At 62.3% G+C, this 23,435-nt stretch overlaps 2 protein-coding genes across 14 annotated transcripts in view; one reads left to right on the top strand and one right to left on the bottom strand.

Annotated features, from left to right (window-relative positions):
• The window catches only part of TNS1 (tensin 1), a 66,341-nt gene extending 55,877 nt beyond the window's left edge, over positions 1–10,464 (bottom strand). For 3 of the 11 annotated variants that reach the window (XM_048308761.1, XM_048308762.1, XM_048308763.1), the window contains exons 1-3: positions 10,404–10,464; positions 6,818–6,932; positions 5,640–5,677 (exon numbers count right to left, since the gene is read on the bottom strand). In XM_048308761.1, coding sequence (XP_048164718.1) covers positions 5,640–5,677; positions 6,818–6,932; positions 10,404–10,409 — 159 coding nt within the window. In that variant the 5' untranslated portion in view covers positions 10,410–10,464. Of the gene's footprint in view, positions 1–5,639; positions 5,678–6,817; positions 6,933–10,112; positions 10,173–10,403 lie in introns of those variants that run through there. The other 8 variants (XM_048308764.1, XM_048308766.1, XM_048308768.1 and 5 more) reach the window with 5 other exon arrangements.
• Positions 10,465–15,267: 4,803 nt separating this feature from the next.
• Positions 15,268–22,450, top strand: RUFY4 (RUN and FYVE domain containing 4). 3 transcript variants are annotated; one of them, XM_048310363.1, is made up of 12 exons: positions 15,268–15,339; positions 16,098–16,202; positions 17,173–17,234; positions 17,951–18,057; positions 18,415–18,540; positions 18,809–18,915; positions 19,072–19,215; positions 19,835–20,900; positions 20,977–21,083; positions 21,699–21,845; positions 21,955–22,086; positions 22,166–22,450. In XM_048310363.1, the coding sequence occupies exons 3-12, from the start codon at positions 17,189–17,191 to the stop codon at positions 22,266–22,268; spliced, it is 2,085 nt and encodes a 694-aa protein (XP_048166320.1). In that variant the 5' UTR covers positions 15,268–15,339; positions 16,098–16,202; positions 17,173–17,188; the 3' UTR covers positions 22,269–22,450. The 3 variants fall into 3 exon arrangements, with proteins under 3 accessions (XP_048166320.1, XP_048166319.1, XP_048166321.1); XM_048310362.1 differs by having other exon boundaries at positions 22,163–22,450; XM_048310364.1 differs by lacking the exons at positions 15,268–15,339; positions 16,098–16,202; positions 17,173–17,234; positions 17,951–18,057; positions 18,809–18,915 and having other exon boundaries at positions 18,421–18,540; positions 22,163–22,450.
• Positions 22,451–23,435: the final 985 nt, after the last annotated feature.

Below are 23,435 nucleotides of genomic sequence, written 5' to 3'. Positions count from 1 at the left end.
GAGTACACTCCAGTTCCAGGAGATCTCTCCCAGCCCCTCTATGCCTCAGTTTCCACAGCAACCCAACAGTGCCATGGCATGGGAGCACCAAAAGGCACTGTAGACCCTTCCTGCTGCCACGGACAAAGCGCCAGAGCCAAACATCTCTAGAGGGCATCTCCTCACTCCTGTCCCAAGCAAGCACCAGCCAGCCCCTCTGCCCTCCCCAGCACCCAACAGCACAGGGTCAGATCCCAACAGCCACCACTCTAGGGACAAAACCTCATGGCCAGGATCCATTGACACCCCTAAACAAGTCCCACCATCACCACAGCCCACAAAAACCAGTCATCCCAAAAACATGGGAGTGCTGCAACAAGGATGGAGGGGCAAGGAACATCCTGCACCAGCAGAGCACAGCGTGGACCCCAGCTCAGCTCCAGCACGGACCCCTGCACAGGCCCCAGAACCCAAACTCTTCGGAAGGAGGACACAGGATGGCTCCCAGGCCCTGGGAAACATCAGCAGAGGAAGAGCTGAAGCCAGATGGGAAAGTATCAGCAACTGAATGGGATGAGTGGGTGAGTGAAGGGCACTGAAAGCATGTCCCTGTCCTGGTCCCCGGGGCAGTGACAGGAACTGTCCCCTGGGAACATGACGTGTCCCTTTCACAGGACACAGCCAGAGAAGTCCTGACAACATCCTTGAACTACAGCCGCCAAAGTATCTCCCGGAGCCATAGGGTCAAAGTGCCAGTGGGAGCAAGTCCAGCGGTCTGCAAAGTGGCTCCAGTGACTCCCAGCCCCCCCAAACAAACCACCCCTCACATGAAACAGCTCCTCTCTGACCCTAAACAAACACCCTTGAGCATCATTACTCCAGATGTCAGTGGAAGAAAGGAGACCTGGGGACCAGGCACCCAGGTGTGGTTCATCTCCAGAGATGAAAGCACACAGGAGATAAGCCCCAGTGCAGGGTCTGTAGAGCCCCTCTTGAGCCAGACCTTTCAGCTGTTTTGGGATCAGTGCCACCTCTTGGAGCACCCTTCCCAGGGCAGGTCTCAGGAGGGGTGGCCATGGGGGATGCAAACTGGTTTGGGAAGAGAGAAAATCAGTGGGAAATGAGGCAGACGTGGACCCTGCTTCCCACCACGGCAGGGCTCTGGGAAGAAGGATGCAGCCCCGGGAGCTGCCAAGGAGGGAGGCCGGTGGTCCCTGCTGCCTCATGTGACACCTCCCAGGCCTGTCCTGGTCAGTGCTCACCAGTGCGGCGAGCATGGCCAGTCTCAGCATCCCCTCTGCCCTGCCCACCCTCTCTGTGCAGCACCCCGAGGGTGCAGAGGAGGGCCCCAAGTCCTCCAAGCAGCCGAGCTGGCCCCCCACTGGAGCTGAGAGGCCGAATATTTGGGCAGTGACGTAAAGAAGGGGAAAAAGGAAAGAGGCAGGGGGAAAAAAAAACAAAACCCCCTCCAGGACCTGCTGCACAAACACAACCTGGCACAGCACCGGGGCAGGGCTGAGCCCCCACAGCCCCTCATCCCTCCACCCCAGCTGGGCCCATGCCAGGGTCAAGGACATATTCCTGCACTATTCCTTCCCCCTCCCCCCCCCCCCCCCCGCCCCGCCCACTCTGTTGTGGAGACCAGGGGTGTTGCTAATTACCTGTGCCAAAGCACGGGGGTGTGGCTTTGAACAGGAGCACTGGGGACAGGGACCTGACGGGCAGCTCCCGCGTGACCAGTACATTATCCCCTCGACAGCACGGGAGGAGGCAGAGCGGCTGGGGCAGGGAGCAGGGACCGGACGGCCACACGTCCCATGGACAGAGCCTGCCACAGCTGGGACATGGGTGTCCCCTCCTTGCAGCCCCTCTTCCTGGCACAGCCACTGGGAACCTGCAATACACTGCCTGGCCATGCCCCCCAACACTGCCTGGGCCCCTGCTGATCACCAGGAGTCAAGCCTGCCCAGAAGTGTCCAACCACTCCTTGCCTCAGTTTCCCTTCCTAGTTCTGACTTGTTTTACAAGCAGGGGGTATCCCCAGCACCAGTTGAGGGGTGGCACATCCCCTTCACCACCACCACACACCCTGCCCTGGGTCCTACAGCGTTCCTCCGCCACCAAGGGCCCGTCAACACCACGGGCACTGGGACCGATTGCTCTGGCCGGGACATGCCTCGCTGCCCGGCCCTGGCCCTGCTCCAGTCCTGGTTTAATGATGGACAAACCCACCCCCCCGGAGTCCCATCGCAGGGGGCACTTGAAAAACAACCCAGGCCTGGCGTGAGGCCAGTGGGGATAGATGGCAGTGAACTGGGAGCACATGCATGTGACCACCCGCTTGTGTGCGCGCGTGCTCATGCACACAGATGGATGTTCTCGCACACACGTGCATTTCCCTGCAGCTCATGCACTCATGCATGCGTCTGTGAGCACACACGGTCATGCGCTCACACGTGCTCACATACACAGCACACACATACACACGTGGCCCAGCAGCCTGGCATGGCTCCAGTGCGCACTTTCAGCTCCCCAGGAAGAAAGACTGGGGGACAACCCCCTAGGCCCCTTGGCCCCATGCTAAGTGATGTGCCTCAGTTTCCCCTCTTGGCACAGCCCAGCACCCCCACTCCCCCAGCACCAGTGGGCCCCTGTGTGGCAGGGGCGAGCAGGGCAGGCTGGAGCCTTGCCAGGCCCAGGGGCTGGCACAGGCGCCATTTCCCAGAACCAAGCACCAGCAATCGCCAGCTGATTCGGCAGCCAAACACCACAGCGCTCCCTGTCCCCCAGCCAAACCATCCATCACAGGGCCAGCTCTCACTACAGGAAACAGCATCATCCCCCATCTTTTCTCAGCCTCTCCAACCAGCATCATGGCAAGATCCAGCCACAGTCAGAGTGAAGGCATCCCGGGGGACAGGGACACTACCAGGATATCCCTTGATTTGGGACATGCCTGCGTGGCCCCACTGCTCGGAGCATCTTCGGTCAGGAGACCAATGTCACCACCAGATCCTGGCTGTGCCACTACTGGCACGTGCCAACACACAGGCTCACCCACGCCTGAATGCAGACACAGAAGTACTGCACCCCACACCACGTTCCCCGCCTCCTGCTGGCCCCAGGCAGGGCTCTGTGACTCAGTTTCCCCACTTTCCAAAGGAAGATACACCCCCACAGCTTTGGGCAGGCAGTTTTGGTGCAGGGAAGGAGGGAGGAGATAGGCTGTGTGTGTCACATACATACCAGTGTCCATCCATCCAACCATCCCTCTTGGAGAGAGGGAGGGAGGTTTGCTAAGCAAGGAAAAATCCCTGAGTGGAGGCGCAGGGCGCAAGAAGGGCCTTACATGGGCATGGGAACACTGTTGTTCTTCCCTGCTGATGTGTGTGCAGCTGCCCTGGCCACTCCACAGCCACTCACAGGCACTGGGCATCCCACCAGCATCACTGGCACCACAGGGCAGTGGGTTCCACCACTGCTCCCCCGCCGTCTTTCAGGCAGGATGGAAACTTGAGGGGTGCAGGTCACCGTCAGGGCACAGGTCCTGCCCTCCCTCGTACACCTCTGCCTGCTCACTGCCTTCTCATGGAGGTGGCGCTCACCAGCACCCCAAAAGCTCCCAGGTATTCCCCACATACACTCCAGTGCCCCCCTCCCCATATCCCCATCACACCTATGGTACCCCCCAGCACCCCACACTGATTACTAGCAGTAAACTCTTTACACCCCACCCACAACCCCATCTCTCCCCCCTCCCCTATACCCAGTCCATTTGAGGTTTTTAAGTGGGGGCTTTCCCCTGGCTGGGCCAGGATGCAGCAGGCTGGGAGCTGGCCATGCTGGGGGGCAGAACAAGGAGGTGGAGGAAGTCCCAGGGGGGTGAATATGAGGACCAAGGAGAAGACACTGCCAACAGCATGGTGGGGCAGACTCCAGGGCCAGAAGACACCAGAGCCAGGGGACACCAGGACCTTGGCAGCATATCCAGGGCAGGAAGAGGAAGCATTGCGGGGTGCAGCTGCCAGCACTTTGGGGGTGAGTCCTTCTTCCCTCTCCAAAGTATCCTGGAGGTGCAGGGGTTAAACATGAGGGACTTCAGGTATACAAGAGGCCATTTTTGCTCCATGCCAAGCCCCCTCCCCACACGCACCCTCCCCGGAGACCCCACAATAACAAGCCGGTGTGTGAGTCAGCTGGCCATTTGCCCGACCGGAGGAGCCCCTCCCTGGGCGCTGGCCCAAAGGAGCTCCGCGGAAGGCCCCTGGCCCTGGCCCCATGCACGCTCCCCCCCAGCAGCACACCCCTCGGCTAGCTGGCTCCACCGAGGGGGCTCCAGCTTCCAGCGAGCGTGGGAAGGGTGATGGAGGCTAATGAAATGCAGTCGGCCGCGAGAGCGAGCCACAGGCTGCCCCTGCGCACAGTCTATCCAGATGCTGGGACCCTGGTATGAACCCCCTCTTGGTGTACAACCCCCTATCAGACATCGGAGAATCCCCACCGGGTTCACAGCCAGACCCACATGCTTCCTGACACTCCCTCCTGCCTGGAAACCACTGGCAGATGCTCCCTGCCACCGCCTGCCGTACCGCGGGCATCCCCTCACCGCACGCCCCTCTCAGCTCTCCCCGGCAAGGCCACCTTCTCTGGCCTCAGCCTTCCTGGCATCTTTGGCACAGGCTTCCCGGGGTGACACGGGGTCCTGGGGTGGCCCAGAGTTGACACAGGGTCCTGGGGCTGGCACAGATCCACTAAGCCTCCCAGCCACCTTTGCTTGGCCCACTCAAGGCCCAGGATACCCCACAGCCCCCACTTCCCCCAAAAGCCCAGCCAGGACTCAGTGCCAGGGCTGCTGCCAGTGCCTGCCCTGCACCACCACCCATACCGTGGCACCCTGCAAAGCCCAACGTGTGCCCGGCCCCCGGCACAGCACCCCCCCTTTCCTCTCCTCCCTGCCCAGCTGGGCACAGGCATGGGCACGGGAACAGGCATGTCCCAGCCTACGCTGTCTGCCTGGGGCATGCCAGCCTCTTCCCGCCCAGGATGCCAGCCCCAGAGACAGCTGGCACACACGCCTCCCCAGGGATTGAGAACACAAAGCCTCCCCTGCCCCGGCAGTGCAGTGGTGGGCACCGTGCCCACCTCCAGCTCCTCGGAGAACCTGGGTTGCTGTAGGGTCCCCCTCTGCCAGAGCAGCAGCTGGATCGGCAGACACCACCGGGCATCCTCAGCTCCACTGTCTCCTGCCAGCAAGATCCGCCCCCGGCTGGGTATCAGCAGAGGTGCTCAGCCTGTGTGCGTGCAGCTGGCAGCGCTCGGCTAAGGCGCATGGCACCCACGTGCGGCAGCACTCACCCTGGCAAAGGGCACCTCGCTCCAGGTACTGGAGAACAGATGCCTGCTGGTCCTCTCTGAGAAGGGCTGCACCCCAAAACCCAGCCTCATACACAGACAGGCACGTGCTGTCAGGGACCAGGCAGCAGGATGGCACTGTCAGCCTCACCCAGCAGTGACACCAGTGCCACCATGACCAGCCCAGTGCCACCAGCCCATCTGGGTGCCCATCCAGTGGGGTCAGCTGGCATGGGCCATGGCACTCCCCCTCTGAATCTCCAGTGCCCCCAGGCAGGATTGGGCACACCTCAGGGCACTGGCCTTACCTTGGCCTGGCACTTGGTGTGGCAGGAGAGCTTGCAGCCTGTGGGAGAGAGAGGGGAGAGAGGGTTAGTGGAGGCAGGAGGGGGAGCAGTGCTGGGGGCAGTCTGCAGGCACCCCACGTGAGGGCAGGAAGGGGGCACTGCAGGCACAGAGCACCTTGGCACTGGGCCCTGGCTGCCGGGACGTGCACACATGCGCAGGGACACCCACACCTTGCACCGCTGCGCACACATTCCAGGTGGAACCAGCAGGGCACAGCAGCAGGCGCACAAAATGTGGCTCTGGGGCACACACTGTGCCAACATGCCAGCGAGTGTGCACGTGTGCAAGCCCCAGTGCCCAGGGTGAACAGCATGAAGAGAGGCATGGACAGGTCTCACAAGGCCTCGCATGGACACTGGAATGGATGAGAGCACTACAGGGATGCTGCCAGTGCCCTCCTTCCCTCCTTCCAGTGCACTGCTGTTGCACACTTCCACCCGTGCCCCCATGGATGCCACGTGCACATGGGCAGTGCAGGCGTGTTTGCCACTGCTGGGGACACACACTTACACAGGGCACCACTACGCTGCCTGGGCAGCCCTGCAAAGACACGTGTCCCATCCCCAGGGGACACAAGGATCCCACGCAGCACGGCCCAGGCCACGGCCGCACCCCAGTCGCTGCTCCCCTTGGGCCTGTTTCCTGCAGCACAGGAAGCCTCATTGTTCCCGTTTCCTCTGTCCGCCCCTTGCACGGGGCTCAGCAACACCACACACATGCGAGGGCTCGCAGCCCCACCTGTGACCCACTGGGTGCCATGGGCAGCAAGCACAGCTCAGGGGATGAGCACCCACGCATGTGCACAGACCCGCACCCATGTGCACGCACATGGTGGCCACTGCACACCCACTGCACATGCATGAAGCTGACACACAGCCACCTACATGTGCGACACCAAAGTGCCTCCATGGGCCACCCTCGCCTCCCAGCCACCTTCCCACCCACAAAGGCACTGCACATACTCTCTCACAACCACAGTTCTCCCTCTAACACACAGGCACATGTGTGTGCACAGATTGGCACAGGCACATGTTCCCACCTTCATATCCTCGTGCATGTGGGCATACACACATATCCCCGATGTCCTGACCTCCCTGGCATGTCCCCATGCACACACGTGCCCACGGCCCCAGCTTACCTCTGCAGGTGCTGCCCTGGCGCGTGATGGCCTGTCGGCAGATCCCGCATGCCTTCACCTTCTTGAAGCTCGTCATCTTGAAGGTGTGTGCCGGAGGAGCCTCCAGGTCCTGGGGCTGGGAGGAACACAGAGCTTCATCAGCGGGAACAAGGACGCACCAGGACCCAGACACTCAGCCCTGACCTGCCCGTTTCCCCTGGGTGGTGGTTCATCCTCCACCTATGCCTCCCACATCCCTTCAGCTGCGGCTGTGCCACCTGCAGCCGAGGTACAGGGTACAGGCTACAAGATACAGGGTGTAGGGCAGGGGATAGGGGGGTATGGGGTAGGGGATAGGGGGCTATGGGGTAGGAGATAGGGGGTACGGGGAAGGATGGGGGGAAGGCACTGCCTCGACCCCTTTAAATAGTCTCTGCCGCCCCCTGGCGGTGGCTGCCCGTGTACTCTGTGTGTGTGTGTGCAGTGTGTGTGTGCAGATGTATGTACGTGCATAAATGTGTGCGCACAGGTGTGCGCATGGATGCAGGTGAGCACATGGGGTGTGTGCAGAGGTGTGTGTGCATGCACAGACGTGCGCACACTCATGCCTCCCTGCATGTCGGTACATCTCCATGTGTCCCTGTGAACACGTGCCGTGCACAAGCGTCCCTGTGAGCACGTGTGTGTGGGCACAACTGTGTACATCCGCACACACAGGGAGTGAAGATGCTTGAATGCACTTATGTGTGTGCAAACCCGTGTGCACGTCAGCACGTGTGAATGTGCATGGATAAACATGCATCCCATGCCGGGATGTATTTGTGTGTGTGAGTACACAGATACGTGCACAAAAACCTGTGTGCGCACCCAGGTACGTGCGGGTGCTGCCCGAAGGGTGCCCATGCTGGGGGTGTCTCATTGTCATGCTGTGTTTTGGGGTACACGCCAGGCAGCGTGTGCTGAGGTGTCTCTTGGAGGGGTGTAAAGGGGGCACAGAGCCCCCTGAGCATGAGCAGCTGTGCCCACCCTGTCTGGCACAGCCTACAGCAAGGGGAAGCTGATGCCACAAGTGTGACTGAGTGCTGGATGGATCCAAACATGTGCAAGCATGTGTGTGTGTGTTCATATATGGGAGTTGAGGACAGAGAGGAGTCTTGGCACAGTTGCAGGCAGCCAGTGCCCCTCCCGAACCCCCAGTTGACTGTTTTCGGGGGGGCAACCCCTGGCAGCACGCCAGCCCTGCCCACCCACCCGCTGCCAGATGAAGACGTGAGCCCCTGTAAATCCACCTTTTCATGCCAAGACTAATGAGATTAAGCAGAGGCCCGGAGGCCCCCCCTTGCCTTGGCGCCCCGCTCTCCTCCAGCCCACTGCACCAGAGCCAAAAGGGATGGTGCTGAAGCGTTAGGGTGCTGGGTACCTCTCCACAAAACTCTCTGCCTCAGTTTCCCCAGTGCACACACAGACGGGAGATGGGCCATGCGTGTGCACTGCATGCCAGCGTGTGTGCAAACACCCCCGGGACTGTGAGGGTACAGGCGTGCATGTCCCCGCCAGCCGCAGCAGCAGCAGAGGCACGGCCACACTGTTCCCATATGCAGGTCCATGTGCCATCGTGCACACACTCACACAGGTTTGTTCATGTGCGTGCAAGCACCTGCCCCCACAGGGCCACTCGTGGGTGGTCCCTTGGCAGCCCCCAGAGCTGGTGCCACTCTCCCGAGTGGGTGTGTACACATGCACACACATACACTCACATGTGTGTGTGTGCTCAGGCGTGTCATCACCCACCCAGCAGCCGTGGGAAAAGTTCCCCCAGGACAGGGGCTCCCACGCTGCAGTTGCTGGGTGACAGCGAGACCTAATGATGCCATGAGCTCCTTTGCATATGCAAAGCAGCATCAGTGCTGCAGAGTGCCCCGGGAAGAGGCCTTGCCCCCCACTCCCAGGGACCCCTTGGGATGCCCAGGGATGCCGACGCATCTCCCATGCACGCATCCCCCACCCTGCCCCGGCCTCCATGGCTTCATTAACAGCAATTATCCTCACTAGTGAAAGAGCTGGTCCTTTGATTCCCACCCCCCCAGAGTCCCTTCTGCTTGTCTCGTTGCCAACACCATCACCGTGCCAGAGGGGGACCAACCCAGCACCCAGCTTTATACCCCCCAGCCCCCTGCTGCTGAAGGGCACTATGCCCACCCAGTGCCACTCTGCCAGCCAGGGAACCAGCCCATCCCACAAAACAACCCAGTCCCAGCTCCATACTGGCAGGATCCCGGTTAGCCTCCCTGCCCTGTGGGCTGGAGGGCTTCTTGGGTATGTCACCTGGACACCCACCCATGGGTACCCACCTCCAGGGACCAGCACCCACACGGTGCAGGAGCAGGGGTGCAAAGGCATAAAGGCAGCCCTAGCCATGGGCCCCCCAACATGCACACCCAAGGAGGCTGGAAGGGGACCCAGGTGTCCTGGGCTGGAAGAGGCACCAGACAGAGATGCCAAATTAATCAAGAGCTGGGAGACCTGGGTTCATTGCCCAGCACTGCAGAGAGTGCAGTGGTGGGGGGGGGAACCTGTGACACCCAGTTCCCCTGAGGCTGCAAAGCCAGGGTGGCTGGAGGGCACCGGGACACCGCGGTGCAGTCTTGTAGGCTCAGGTCCACCCAGAGTTTTGCAACCCGCTGGGCCCCGGGACGCAGCTTGGTGACTGGGGAGGATGCAGAGTCCCAAACCCCCACAGCTCACTGGATCCCCCCAGTTTCCCGAGTTTCCTTCAGTGGAGTAGCAGAGCCTCTGCCCCAGGGAATGGTAGAGCCCCCGGCCAGTGACGCAGGCTGGGCGTCGTGGGGGATCAGCCTCCCACCCTCCCCAACCCCACAACCCTTCCCACAGCCCAGTGTCCCTGCCCCGCATCCCAGCCCGGTCCCCTCTTCGTGCACCCCCCAGCCCGCTGCCCACCGTCACTTTTCTCTCGGGCTGGGTCCCGCTCCGCTCCCCACAGTCCCCGGGGCGCCTCCCGGCCCCGCTCGCGGTCCTGTCCCCCCAAGCCCCACCCTGATGTCCGGCCGTCTCTGCCGGTCTCCGCTCTGTCCGGGTTCCCCCAGAGCCGGTTCTGGTAGCGGTCCAGCCCCGCCCGTTCCCCCCTGCTCCCAGTCAGCCCGTCCCGGTGCAAACGCCCCCGCTCCGTCCCGCTCCGCTCGCATCCAGTCCCATCCACCGCCCGCTCCCGGGACCAGCCCCGCACCGCGACCCCGGCGCCGGGACCCCGCCGCGCTGCTGTCCTGCTCCCCCCGGTGCCCCCCGGTGCGGGCCGTACCCAGAGCAGGCAGGAGACGCACAGCCCGGTCATGCTGCCCGCGGCGCGGCCCCGGCCGGCCGAGCCCCCCGGCCCCTCGCTCCGCCCGCCCGCCCCGCCCCGGCCCCTCGCCGCCCCTCCGACCGGGGGGAGAAGGGGAGCGGCAAACCGGGCCCCCAACCCCGCAGCGCCCCAATCGAGTTGGCCCGGAGGCGTCTGGGACACCCCCCACCAACGCCAGCAGAGGGGCTGCGGGACTGTGGGGCCCGGAGTGGGGCTGTGCGTGTCCCAGGCCCCCTCCTCCCCACTCACACACATTTGGGATCCATTTCCTCTGCTGACCGGGGGACACCCGCCACCCACGTCACCCTCATCCCTCCTCCGGCCTCCAGCGGGTCCTGCAGCGGGATGCACCCCCCCCATCCCCAGCCGAGTCCCCTGGGTGGTCCCGGGATGGGAGACGGGGAGGGATCAGCGGACATCCATGCGCGGAGCTGGGGGGCCTCAGCGAGGGGGGACAACCTCCAGGCGGGACGGAGAGCGGCTTGGCAGCCTGCGGCCTTGACGGGGATGGATTTGGCAGGGGGGTGCTCCAGCCCCTCCTGGGGGCCTTGGCCGGGTGGCACACGGTTCCCCCTCTCTCCACCAGTGCTGACTCCAGCTCCAGCCTGGAAACTTGTGCTCAGCTGGCCGTGACCATGAGGGTGTGAGTCAGGGTGCGGGACGTGCCAGGGGGAAGGACACACCGACAGGACGAGGCACGGCTGGCATGGAAACCTGGGCATGGAGAGGACGTGGGCACTGTAATGCCCCCCTCCCCATGCCTCAGATTCCCATCTGTACTCTGCATAAAACCGCCAGCCCAGAAAGGAAGGGCAGGGTGGGACGGGGGGGGGCTGCCCTCCCCAGAGACCAGGGTTGCGTCTGACTCCCCCCAAAATGCAGCATCCCCTCCCCAAAATATCCCTGTCTCGTTGCCCTCCACCTCATCACTATGCTGTGCCCACCCAGCCCAGAGTAGTGGTACCCCTGTGGGGATGTGCCAGCTGGGACACGGGACAAGGGGACAGCACTTCCCACCCCTCCATGCCAACGAGATCCAGGGACAGAGGGAGACTGGGGGGACTGATCCTGCTCACAGCACCAAACAAGCAAAGAGCCATTCCTGTCCACCCCCCCCCCCCCCCCCCCATCTTTACAGCCCTCATTAATCAACCTCGTTACTGCCCACAAATGAAAGCCCCAGTGGAGAGAGGTATCCACACCCCCCCATAAATCACCTGCTCCCATTCACTGCCGTGACAATCCCAGGCTCCTCAGAAGGGCAGGGACAAGGGTCATGCGACAGGGACACGGTGGCTGCAGGGACACAGCCCATCAGCATCATTTAAGGCTCGTTTTCTCAGCAGGGGGACACATACGGGGTCACTTAGCACAGGGACCCCCGCCATGGGTACTACTGGTCTGGGCATGTCCTCCCAGTGCAGGGCCAGCCTTGGCAGGACTCCGTGTCCTGGGGTCACCACATCCCCAAGGCCCCCACACACACTTCCAGCAGAGCTGTCCCCACGCTGCTCTTGGGTGCACAGGGCACACGCACACATCACACACATCCCCCCTGTGTACATTCCAGGACACACCCATGTACACCACACACACAGCCCATGTCACACATGGGGGGTGGGTCCCCATGTGTGTGGTTGCCTGTCGGCACGGGAAGGACTGGGAGACCCCCCCTCTTACAGCTCACACCAACGTCAAAGCCCTACTGCTACTACCCCCAGCACACAGGCATGTGTTAGGGGACACGCATCCCGTGGCAGCTCCCCAGAGATCTCCTGTGGACCCACATCCATGTGAGCTGCTGTTCACTCTCACCTCAGCCCCATCTGCATGCCCATGAACACACATGCACAAGTACACATGTGTATTACAGCCCTCCACGAGTCCCTGTTCTCACACCCACATCAGAAACACACGGACAGTGGTGGACATGGGACTGCACAATCACCAACCCACATCTCACCAGTGCCACCCACCCACCCACAGCCCTGACCGCCCCCCAGTACTCCCGTCAGCTCACAATCCTGTGTCCCCGGCACACGCTGAGGTCCCCAAGCAGTCAGAGGCCTCTCCTTCCTCCAGGCTGTGTCCCTGTCCTGGCATATACTGAACTGTCACCAGCCTGCAGTGACTTGCTCAGGCACTGCCCGGCAGTGGCTTTGGCACCTGCTTTTCTGGCATGGTGCAGCTGGAGTGTCCCATGCCATCATGCCAGGCACGGGGCAGCTTCCCAAAGGCTGAGGAACCAAGTGAGGGTGGCGCAGTGGGAGTCCAGCACCCTTCAACAGCTTCCCCCCCTCCCTGCCTCAGTTTCTGCAGCATGGGTGGCGGAGAAGAGTAAGTCCCCACATCAGGTGCTGCATGGGCACAGAGATGCCCTGTGGGGCAATCCTTTGGCACGTAGATCCCAAACATGCCAGGTGTTGATGGACACAGAGGTGCCCTACACAGGGTGACCCCACAGGGGTCCCTCATGTTGGGCAGTTTCCTGGGCATGGGGAGCGCACACTGAGTACCTCATGGGCATGGTGTTCCCCAGTGCCAGGTGCTTACAGGTACAGGGATGCCCCACACTGGCCACTTTACGGGCACAGGGATTTCTCGTGGGGGGTGTTTTATGGGCACTGGGGTCCCCTCATGCAGGGTACAGCACTCCCATTGTGGGTTCTATAAGGACACAGAGACACCCCCTGCCTCTACGGTCTCTCTGTAAGGACACAGGGATCTCAGCAGATCCCTTAGAATGAAAGGCTCTACAGCAGATCCTCTCCAGTCAGGCACTGCAGGGGTCCTCGGGTGTGGGAAGAGAGGGTCACAGTGAGACGCTGTCGGGGGGCAAACAGAGGGACAAAGGACATGCCCTGCACCCTGGCATGCATATGAAGGGTTTAACCCCCAGATGCCCGGAGCAGGCAGGGCCAGGGGCAGCCCATATCCCCACTCGCCGCACCCCCGGAGCCTCCCCCAGCTCCGTGTCCCCCGCAGCCCCTAACCCTAACGCCGTGCCCGGCGATGCCCGCTTACCTCCCGGCGGCGGCGGGCGCGGAGGGGCAGGAGACAGGACACCAAGGACTTCCCCCAGCCAACCAAGGTGGCAAAGCACCAGCTCAGCCGGGTCATGGTGCCCCTGCCCGGGGCTCACCCGGCGGGGGGAGGGTGCAGGGGCCGACCCCTGCCCCAGGGCACGTTCGGAGGGGCGGCCGAACCCAGCCGTGTCCCTCCGCCGGGGCCGGCCGCAACAAGCTCCGGTGACCGGGCAGTGCCCCCGAAGTGCCCGGCCGTGGGCACGGGGCCGTGCGACAATGATGAGCTGGGGGGCTGCGGTCCCACCGGGCCCCGTCCCCCCCGCCGGTCCCCCAGCGTCGCCTGCGCGCTGGCAGCCAGGCAGGGAGCACCGTGCCCGCCCCTGTCCTGCAGTGCTTGGGTGGGAGCCAGCTCCGACACGCTCCCCCTCCTCCCCCTCCTCCTTCTCCTCCTCCTCCTCCTTCTCCTCCTCCCGCACACGGGGCTCGGGGCTTGGCACCTCCGGCGCTCACCCGCCTGCCCTCCGGGCACGGCATCCCCTGGGGTGGATGTCAGACCTTAACAGGGTCCCCCCGCTCCAGCGCCCTCAGTTTTGGGGGTGAAGGAGGTCGCACACCGTGGGTGCGATCGCAGCTCAATCCGCGACCCTCGCCCCAACCCTGCCTCAGTTTCCTTACAGTACGCCCTGCCCACCCCTAGCCCTAAATGGCAGTGCGTACACACGGCCGGGGGGGACTTCCCTCCCCCTCTGCCAGTCCTCCTTGTACCCCACCGAGCCTCTGCTCAGGAGCCTGAGGACACAATCAAGGACTCCTCACCCAGCCCCCTTCCAGTGGGGTCCCCTCCCCAAAGCCTGGCTGATGCACCGTGCTGTGGGCACAGAATTACCGTGCGGAACCTCTCACTGCAGGACAGCTCCAAACGGCCCCGGGTACCTACACCTCGCCACGGGGCTTGCACAGGGCAGGGGAACAGAGTAACAGGGTGCACCCCCCTGGGCACCACACATCCCCCACGCACCCATCGGGGCAGTGCCAAGAGGAGCAGGCAGCAGCACACCCGGATGCTGCCATGATGCCGGGCAAGGACCCATCCCCACGGGGCAGCTGCTGGTGCCAAGCGTGGGCAGCGGCCATGCCAGGCATGGGCACTAATTGCATTTGCCTTGGGAAGGCCCCTAACAGCAGCAGTATCAGGGTGGGGTGCAGGGAGTTTGGGTGGTCCCCCACCCTTCGCGGCTGTCCCCCACAGCCCTATCTGGCACCCTTGGGGGAGCAGAGGGCTGGCGGGCAGAGGGGGCCAGTGAGCCTCAGGGAGGTGACATCACCGCTGGCTCCATGGTCCCCCACCCCCATTTAATTAGCAGATGGCCCCCGGCTCCCCCCCCCCCCCCCCCCGGCGGGCAGCGCCAGGCCTGTGCGGGGCCATTAGCTTTATTGGCTGTGCTGAACCAGGGCCAGGCCTCGTTAATTGAATTGCACCCACGCCAAGGATGGGTGAGAGCCTTCTGTGCCCCCCCAGCCCCCGGCACCCCCGCCCTGGCCCTTGGCTGGGGCAGGGACGGGGGACCCTGCTGCCAGGCTGTCGCAGTGGCACGGCGGGCAGGGGCATGTCCCCCTGCAGGTGTTGGGGTCTCGCCCGCGCAGTGCCTGCACGGGGCACAGGGGCGGGTGCAATGAAGGGCACACACGGTGCCCTCTCAGCCTCACACCCACAGCAGCCACACGTGTACAGCTTGCACCCACACACGCAGCCGTGCTCGCACAGCCTGCACACACGTGCAGTCACGCACGCCTGCACACGCATGCACACACACACCAACACACAACCCCAGCCCAGCGGGCTGATGCTCCACCACCACCCAACACCCTGCCCACATCCCTGTCCGATACGGGGTGCTGTGCCCCATGCCCACGGTGCCACACACTGCGGGGTGGTGCAGAGCAATGGGATGCTGAGGAGGCTGGGGTCACCCCGAGTACTGCCGCTGGCTCCTCTATGCTCCCCAGCTGCACCCCAAAGGCCAACACCCACCCGGGAGCCAGGAGGGTGCTGGGAGGCCCAGGCTCCCACTCAGCATCACTTCCTACTTTCACTTTGGTGCCGAGCGAGGCCTGGCCAAGGGGACACGGGTGCACCCCAGGACACCCAGGTGGCTCAGGTAGGGGCAGCATGTGCTACAAGAAGGGGCATGGCAGAGGATAGGACATGGGCATTGCTGTGGCCATCCATCAAGGTGGTGGTGGGGAGCGGGATGGCAGTGGGTCCCCCTGCCTGGACTGGTGGGATGGGCTGGCATCAGCTCTGACATCCCCCCACAGGAGTTTTTCAGTCCCCAGTCCAGAAGGAGCCCACAGGACAGGGATGACAAAGTACAGGGGTCCAGGCACAGTGGGTGAGGGGCACTGCTGGGCTGGGGGCTCCCTAACAAGAGGGAGCCTTGTCCAGAATGCTCTGGAAAGAGTTTACACACTGGCTCTGGGTATAGCCCCCATGTGGAGGCCAGATGCCTGGGGAGGGTTGTGGTCTTTGCTGGGGGGGCTGCAGCTCCTTCAGGGGTCTCAGTGCCCAGGGGCTGTTTTGCATGGAGATGGCCTCTGTGCTAGGGGCTGCTGCTGGCTGCTTCTAGCTGAGTATAGGTCCTGGACCCCCTCCACAAAAACTGCAGGCAGGTTCTTCAAAGAGTTCTGAATTTCCATTCCTGTGGGAGAGCATCAGGGTGCCTGACACTGTCCTTCCTCTGCCCCTGCAAAAGCTGCATAGGGGGACCAGCCTTGCTGACTCTTTCCCCAGAACTGGCACACCCCAAAACAGGGAGCCAGGTGCTGGGGGCTAAGCTGCAGTGCCTGATGTGATGTGGGCTGGGCAGGCTGTGGCTTCTGCAGCCCCACCAACCTCCCACACTTCCTCCTGCCCAAGGTACAAAAGGAGAAGCAGGCAGGCACAGCGTGGGCACGGGGACATGCCAGCATACCCCCAGCACTCAGCAACCGCCTCGGGGCACCCCACAGCTCCTGGATACAGGTAAGGGGCTTCTCTTCCCAGGGGAAACTGAGGTACAAGTAGGATGGGCAGACACAAAGATAGCTCATCCAAGGTCTCTCAAGGGCATTGGAATGGGAACACAGGCAGCCCGGGACCTGCGTCCTTCTCTCCCACTCTGCCGTGGTAGAGGGCACAGGGCACTCACACACTTGGGCACGTTTGGGCGCACTTGTGCACCCACTCCTGTGAGTGCACGCGCACCCTGCCAGGCACACCCCCACACACACACGTGTGCTCCCCCACACCAGCCAGACACCACCTGCAGTGACAAGTCACAGACCTGCCACCTCCGTGGGCTATTTCCCTCACCCTGTCCCCAACCTGCCACCCACCCCAAAATCACTCCGCTGCAGTGTGGCCCCCCACCTCATGCCCACAACTCGCCCAAACCCCGTGCCAGCCACGCAGGCGTCATGCTGTGCCAGAGGGTTCTGCCTAGGGAGCTCAGTTTAGGGGGCTGCATGTCAGGGGTGGTGTGCCCCCTTGCTCAACCACCCAGGAGTCCATGCATTGTTCGTGATGTGAGTGAGGGAAGCGAGAGCAGAAGCAAAAGCAGCACTTCCTCTGCGCCAAACCCACATCCTGAATCCTGGCGAACAGGGACAGGGATAAGGACAGGGACACACTAGGGATAGGGTGGGGTTAGCCTCAGGAACTCCCCAAGGAATGGGAGCAAAGGCTGAGGATATTTAGGGGCAGGGCACATGGACAACTAAGGGGGTGCAGGATGGGACACCTTTGTCCACCCCGTGTGCTCTGGCCCATGTAGTGGGGGGACATGGGCAGGGTAAGGGGCTGCCTAAACCTACCTCCTCTCACCTTAACAGCAGGCAGCTCTGGGGTAGAGCTGGGGGGGGGGGGGGGGAGACCCTCTCTCTGGGACAGAGGGTTTTTGGGTGCCAGGGGAGTGTCTGCCTAGAACCTCTCATCACTGCCCCTGCCTCTGCAGATCCCTGTGAACAGCCATGGCAGGGGAAGGGGAGCTCAACCGTGTCGTCAAGGACCTGCAGAGTAAGTGTGCCAACCAGTCCCCTGCCAGCGTGTTCCCTGCATGGCACATCTCTCCTTGCACCCAAGTCATGGGCAGTGGGGGGTGTCACTGCCAGCACCGCTCCAGAGAATCCCCGTGCCAACTCTGCCACTGCTGCCTGCTCCCATCCTCACTCCCAGCCCCTGGGAACTACCAGTGCCCAGGAGGCGGCTGTGCTCCTTGTTCCCCCTGCTCTCCTCCTTCATCCCAGGGCAAGTTCCTCTTTCTCTTTGAAGAAAAGGAGGCTCAGGGGGAATCTTATCACTCTCTACAACTACCTGAAATGAAGTTATAGCCAGGAGGGAGTCAGTCTCTTCTCCCCAGTTACAAGGGTTAGGACAAGAGGAAATGGCCTCAAATTGTTCCAGGAGAGGTTTAGATTGGATATTAGGAAAAATTTCTTCATGGAAATGTTTATCAAGCATTGGAACAGGCTACCCAGGGAAGCAGTAGAGTCACCCACCCATGGAGGTATTTAAAAGACGTGTAGATGTAGCATTTGGCTACACACATGGTGGAGTTAGAAGTGCTGGGTTAATGACTGGACTCGATCTTGGAGGTCTTTTCCAACTTAGATTCTATGATTCTATGATTTTACCCACCATCAGAAATCCCCGAGGCCAGGAGTTGTGAGGCAGTGGGGAGAGGGGTAGGATGGGAGAAGGTGCCATGCCAGCCCAGCCCTGCCCTCCCACAGAGACCGTGGCCGAGCTGAACCGCAGCTACCAGGAGCAGAAGCTGCCGGTGACAGACGGGAGCCGGGAGCTGCACAGCCTCTGTGCCCAGCTAGAGTTCCTCCTCCAGGTACTGCTGCTCTTTGGTCCCTGCTGCTCCCTGCCTCAGTTTCCTCTTAGGCACAGCTGAGAGAAGAGGGGACCCTGTGTTAACCATTCTGGGAGTGGAATAACCCCACCCAGCGTTGTCTGGCCCTGGGCATCCGCAGCCACCCGGACCAGGCTCTCCCTTGCCCACAAGTGTAATTACATGTGCTGCAAAAGGGAAATTGAGGCATGGAAGCAGTGAAGAGAGGACAGCCAGGGACACCCAGAACAACCCTGCTGGGGGAGCTGGCTGGATTCCAGCCCCACAGGGGACAGGCTGGGTAGGGGGGGGGCAGGGGACACTCCCAAAAAAGAAAATCCAAGCTTGTACCTCTGCCAGTTTGACCTCAAGGAGAAGAGGAGCTTCTTTGGGCAGCGCAAGGACTATTGGGACTTCTTGTGCCAGGGCCTAGCACGGTGCCGGCAGGAGCATGAAGGCATTCACTTTGTCACCTCCCTGGACAAGGTGGGCATGGGCTGGTGGGATACCCAGGGACTTGTGCACACACAGGGGCTTTTGCTTGCTTGTGGGTGCACATGCGCTTGTGCACAGGCACACACTCACTTGGGCACCAAGGATTTGCCCACTGGTGCTATAAATGGTTTTCTCCCCTCTGGGATCCCCACTGCACCCCAGCCCTAGCCCTGGGGACCCTCTTTCCCCCTGCATGGGCTGGGGGGGAGGTGTGGGGGGGGGGGAGTGAGAGGGATTGACAGCCCCCTCTCCCCTGCAGCTGAAGACCCCTGTGGGCAGAGGCCGAGCCTTTCTGCGGTACTGCCTGGTGCACCGGCAGCTGGCAGAGTCCCTGCAGCTCTGCCTCCTCGACCCTGAGAGCCTCTGGTGAGAGAGCAGGGGCACAGTGAGGGGATGCTCATGGTGGTGGGGGATGGGGCCAGGGTGGGCAGCGCACTGTAGCACCCAGTCAGCAGAGGTGCTTCAGGCATGTGTGCCTGTTCAGGGCATGGAGGGATGCATGAGCTTGTTTTGTGGTTGCAGCGAGTGGTACTACGCCCGCAGCCCCTTCCTGAGCCCCAAATGGCGGGCAGAGATCCTGGGCAGCCTCTATGAGCTGGACTGTGTCACCTTCCACCTGGCCCTGCACAGGGATGACCTGGACACCGCCTGGCCCATGTTCTCTGAGTGAGCCTGGGGACACTGGGGGCACCAGGGGCGTTGGCAGCACTGGGGATGTCAGGGGCATCAGAGCCACCTGGGGCTTAGCATTGCAGAGAAGCATGTGGGCATTGCCCCACTGCCCTAGACCCCACACGGCACCGCAGATGTGCCAGCTCTCCATCTGTAGCCCCAGGAGGGCACAGTCACTGGCACACTGTGCCTGTGCCTGCAAACATGCCACATGCACATGTACACACACACAGAGCCGTCCTCTGCCAAGTATATCCCTGCTACAACACCATGACACTGTGACATCTGACACACAGGGACACCTGCTTGCACACCGTTCCCCCGGGCACACTTGTGGGGGGCACTCGTGGATGCAGCTGTTCCAGCACACTCACCTGTTCTGCTGCTCACATGCTCGTGTGCACACACTGCCACAAGCACACAGACTTGGGTTGATGGGTGCCACCTGTTCTGTGGGTGCTCAGGCTGGTGTCACCAACATCCCTGATCCTCTGCCCTGCTGCCCCCTAAATCCCTAAAGGCTGGCTGTGCCCAGGGAGTCCAAATGGAGGGTGATGATGCCCTATTCACCTTGGGGGTGCCCTGGTAGTCCTGAGCCCTGTGTCCCCTCTAGGACACTGGTACGGCCCAGCCCGGTGATCAGGAGCAGCCCAGCAAAGACAGCCTTGCAGACAGACAGTACCGGCACTGTGGCACATGGACGGTCCGATGGCATTGCCCATCCCACTGTGGCACCCCATGGGGCACCAGCCCACCCATGCCCACCCACTCTGGCTGCCCTGCAGGTGGGGAGTGTGGAGATGGAAGATATAGAGGGGGATGTGGAAGATGTGGAGGTGAAGAAGGACATGGAAGAGGAGGCTGAAGAGGAGGTGGAGAAGGATGACAGTGAGGATATAGAGGAGGTGAAGGTGGAGGATGTGGAAGTGGACGTGAAGAAGGACATGGAGGAGGATTTGGAAGAGAAGGATGAAGAGTTAGAGGAGGATGAGAAGGAGATGAAGGATGCGGATGTAGAGGAACTGGAGGATGCCCATGGCACTGGCAAAGCACCGCAGCCTGATGGTGCTGGAGAGCCTGGCATGTCCCCACTGCCCACTGGCACAAGGTGCATGCTGGGCTCCCGGTCACTGGTGCCCCGGCAGCCGGGTGGGACAGAGGCACTGGTGTCCCAGCTGAGGGCCGAGCTGGGTCAGCGTGAGGCAGCTGCACAGGCGCTGGCAGCACGGCTGGCACGGGCTGAACTGCGGCACCAGCAGCGGGAGGAGAGCAGTGCCCGGCGGGCCCAGCTGTGGGCACGCGAGGCTGAAGCACTGCGGGAAACCAACACCTTCCTGGAGCGGGCTCTGGAGGCAGCGGTGGCAGCAGGGGACCGAGGGACACTGGCACAGGCAGAGGAGGAGGCACGGGGCTGGCAAGAGGTGGCAGAGGAGCGGGGTACCCAGCTGGCCAGGGTGCTGGCAGAGGTGGCGGCACTGACCTCGCGCCTGCAGGAATGCCAGGCAGCACTGGTGGCAGCAGGACGGACGAACATGCTGGAGGATGCTCGTGCTTCAGATGAGGTGGCTGCCGTGGAGAAGGTGCTGCAACAGGCACTGGAGCTCGCCCGTGGTCCCCAGGAGTCCCCACCAGACCCCAAGGCAGAGGGGGGGCCCAGCACAGTCACCAGCATGGCCATGGTATGGGCAAGTCCAAGGGGATCCCATGGTGGGCTGGGGGTTTGGGGTCCAGGACTGACCCCCCACTCTCCCCCAGCGCTTGGCCAGCCTGGCTGCCACAGCACAGGAGGAGACCTGGCAGAGCCGGCAGCAGCTCCAGGCCCAGCGACAGGAGATGGCACAGCTGCAAGAGGAGCTCAGCAGGTTGGGCGGGGACCCCTACTTCCACCACTCATCACCCCACAGTGGGACCGCCTATGTCCACCTGCCACATGGTTTTCCCTGGGACCCCCAATGATGTCCTGCTTGGACACAGCCGAACAGCCGCTGGGGATTGGCAGGGGGAGAGAGGGAAGGATTTGAGGGAGGAGGTCTGGAGGGAGAGGTCAATTTGGGACTGATAGGTAGGTGGAGGGGTAGGTGGGCAGAGGGATGGAGTGATTTGGCATTAGTAGATAGAGGGAGGGAAGGAGGGATCACTTTAGGATGAATGGATGGAGATGGGATGCTGGATGGAGAGACAGAGGGATGAATCTGGGGTGATTAGATGCATGGGTGGGTGGGCAGAAGACCAGAGGTACGGGCGTGGAGAAGGATGGATGAACAGTGGGGAAACGGATGGGTGGCAGATGGCAAGGTGGCTGTGAGGACGGGGAGAGAGCTTGAGGATGGATGGGCAACAGCAGAGAAAAGAAGGGAGGGAGGGAGGGAGGTTGCGAGGGAGGATCCAGCGGCGGGAGGTTTATCCGCATGCATGGAGGGATGGAGAGACGACCGTGTGGGAGACAGGGGGACCATGTCGCCACTGCCCCGCGCCAGGGCCCGGCAGGACGGTGAGCGCTGGGCATCGGCGCTGCAGCGGGCGCAGCGGGAGGCCCTGGAGCGGGAGGCCACGCGCGGCGCCGAGCAGGCACGGCAGCAGGAGCTCATCCGCGACATGAAGGAGCGGCTGCTGGAGCTGCTGCGGTGAGAGCCCCGGGGACTCCACACAAGGGCAAGGGGACCCAAACCCCTTTGCCCAGAGGAGGGCACCAGAGCCCAGGCAAATCCAGGGCTGACCCCTCCCCTCCCGCAGGGAGAAGGATGCCCTGTGGCAGAAGACAGAGGGCATTGACACTCCGGTGCCCAGGCCGGTGCCCCGCGACCCAGGGTTGTGTGCCCGCTGCCACAAGGATTTCCGCCTGCTCTCCCGGCGGTACAACTGCAGGTGGGCTATGGGGGGAAGGGGGGGTGGCACTGGCACAGCGCAGGGATGGCTCAGCTCTCACCTCCTGCTTCCTCAGCAGGCTGTGCCAGCAAAAGGTGTGCCACACGTGCTCCATGGACATGGGCAAGCACGGCCGCTGCTGCCTGATTTGCTACCAGCAAAGGCACCCGCAGGCTACATGAGTGGGGACAGCAGCACTGGCACCATGTCTGGGACACCTCCTGCCCTGGCTGCCTCCTCTTGGACTTACTGGGGACCCAGGTGTCCGAGGCCTGCATGCAGGTCCTGCTGCCCAACATTTTGGGTTTGAGATGTGTCTTTCTTGCGGCTGGTCCACAAAGAGGAAAACTACTCATTTCTGCTATCCCTGTGGCTTCCGTGTCATCTATCGGTCACTGCCAGATTGACACCCAGATTGCGTGTAGGGTGGGGGAATGCTGGTGTGGGGGTGTTCAAGTCCTCCTGGGGGGAAACCATCCCCAAAAAAGGGTGTTCCAGCTGCAGCCAGGAGGAGCCATTGCCTGCACCATTCCACGGGGGGGAGGGTAGACAGCTCTTGGCCAACAGCCCTGGCTTCCTACCATGCTGCAAGGAACCACTTGGGCAAGAGGTTTCTCAGATGCAAAGGGGATGGGCTGTCCTTGCTCAGCACCCCTACCGACCCTGCTCTGCCCCGAGTCCCCAGGCTTCCCACCTGGGTGCTAGGCGACTCCCATACTCACCCACGAGCCAGCATGTGGGTGACACCCACTGATGCCCCCATGGTTATGGACCCCTAGGAATCTGGATCAAGGTCAGTGGATGAGCAGTATGGGACCGCAGTGGAGAGATGCTTAGGAGTGCCAGGGCAGGCATCCTGAGGCCTGGCACACAGAGTGACAGGAGAGTCCCCAGCAGGGTCACAGTCCTTTCTTCAGCTCCTCAACCCCAGTCAAGTGTCAGCCCCAGTTGCCCAAGCCAGGGCGGAAACATCCCGGTTGTGTAAGGGACAGGTTCCCAGCCCTTTGCACAACAATGTCATGACACCATGGTTGGGGGGAGCAGGGATGCCTGGGGTGCTGGCACCCTTCAGGCAGGGGTCACAAGGCTGGCTCGGTGTGAGGGGCTGCTCAGGGATCTTTCAGTGATTTGCTCTGCGGGGGCTGAGATTGGGGTTGGGAAGGGAATGACTTTGTTCCCAGGTGGGATAGACTCCACATGGAGACCTCTGTACCAGGGAAGTGCCAGGACCTGTCTGGGGAGCTGTACGAAGCAAAACCTGGGCTTGGGTCCCATTTGGGGATGCACAGGATGTCGAACCCTGTCCTGGAAGCAGGGTTACCCACACTCTGACAGGCTCAGCTGGCACC

This window comes from Corvus hawaiiensis, chromosome 7 (genome assembly GCF_020740725.1).
Source record: "Corvus hawaiiensis isolate bCorHaw1 chromosome 7, bCorHaw1.pri.cur, whole genome shotgun sequence".
Lineage (NCBI taxonomy): Eukaryota > Metazoa > Chordata > Aves > Passeriformes > Corvidae > Corvus > Corvus hawaiiensis.
The sequence above is the reverse complement of the archived record's forward strand: the minus strand, read 5'-3'. Positions and strand labels throughout refer to the sequence as shown.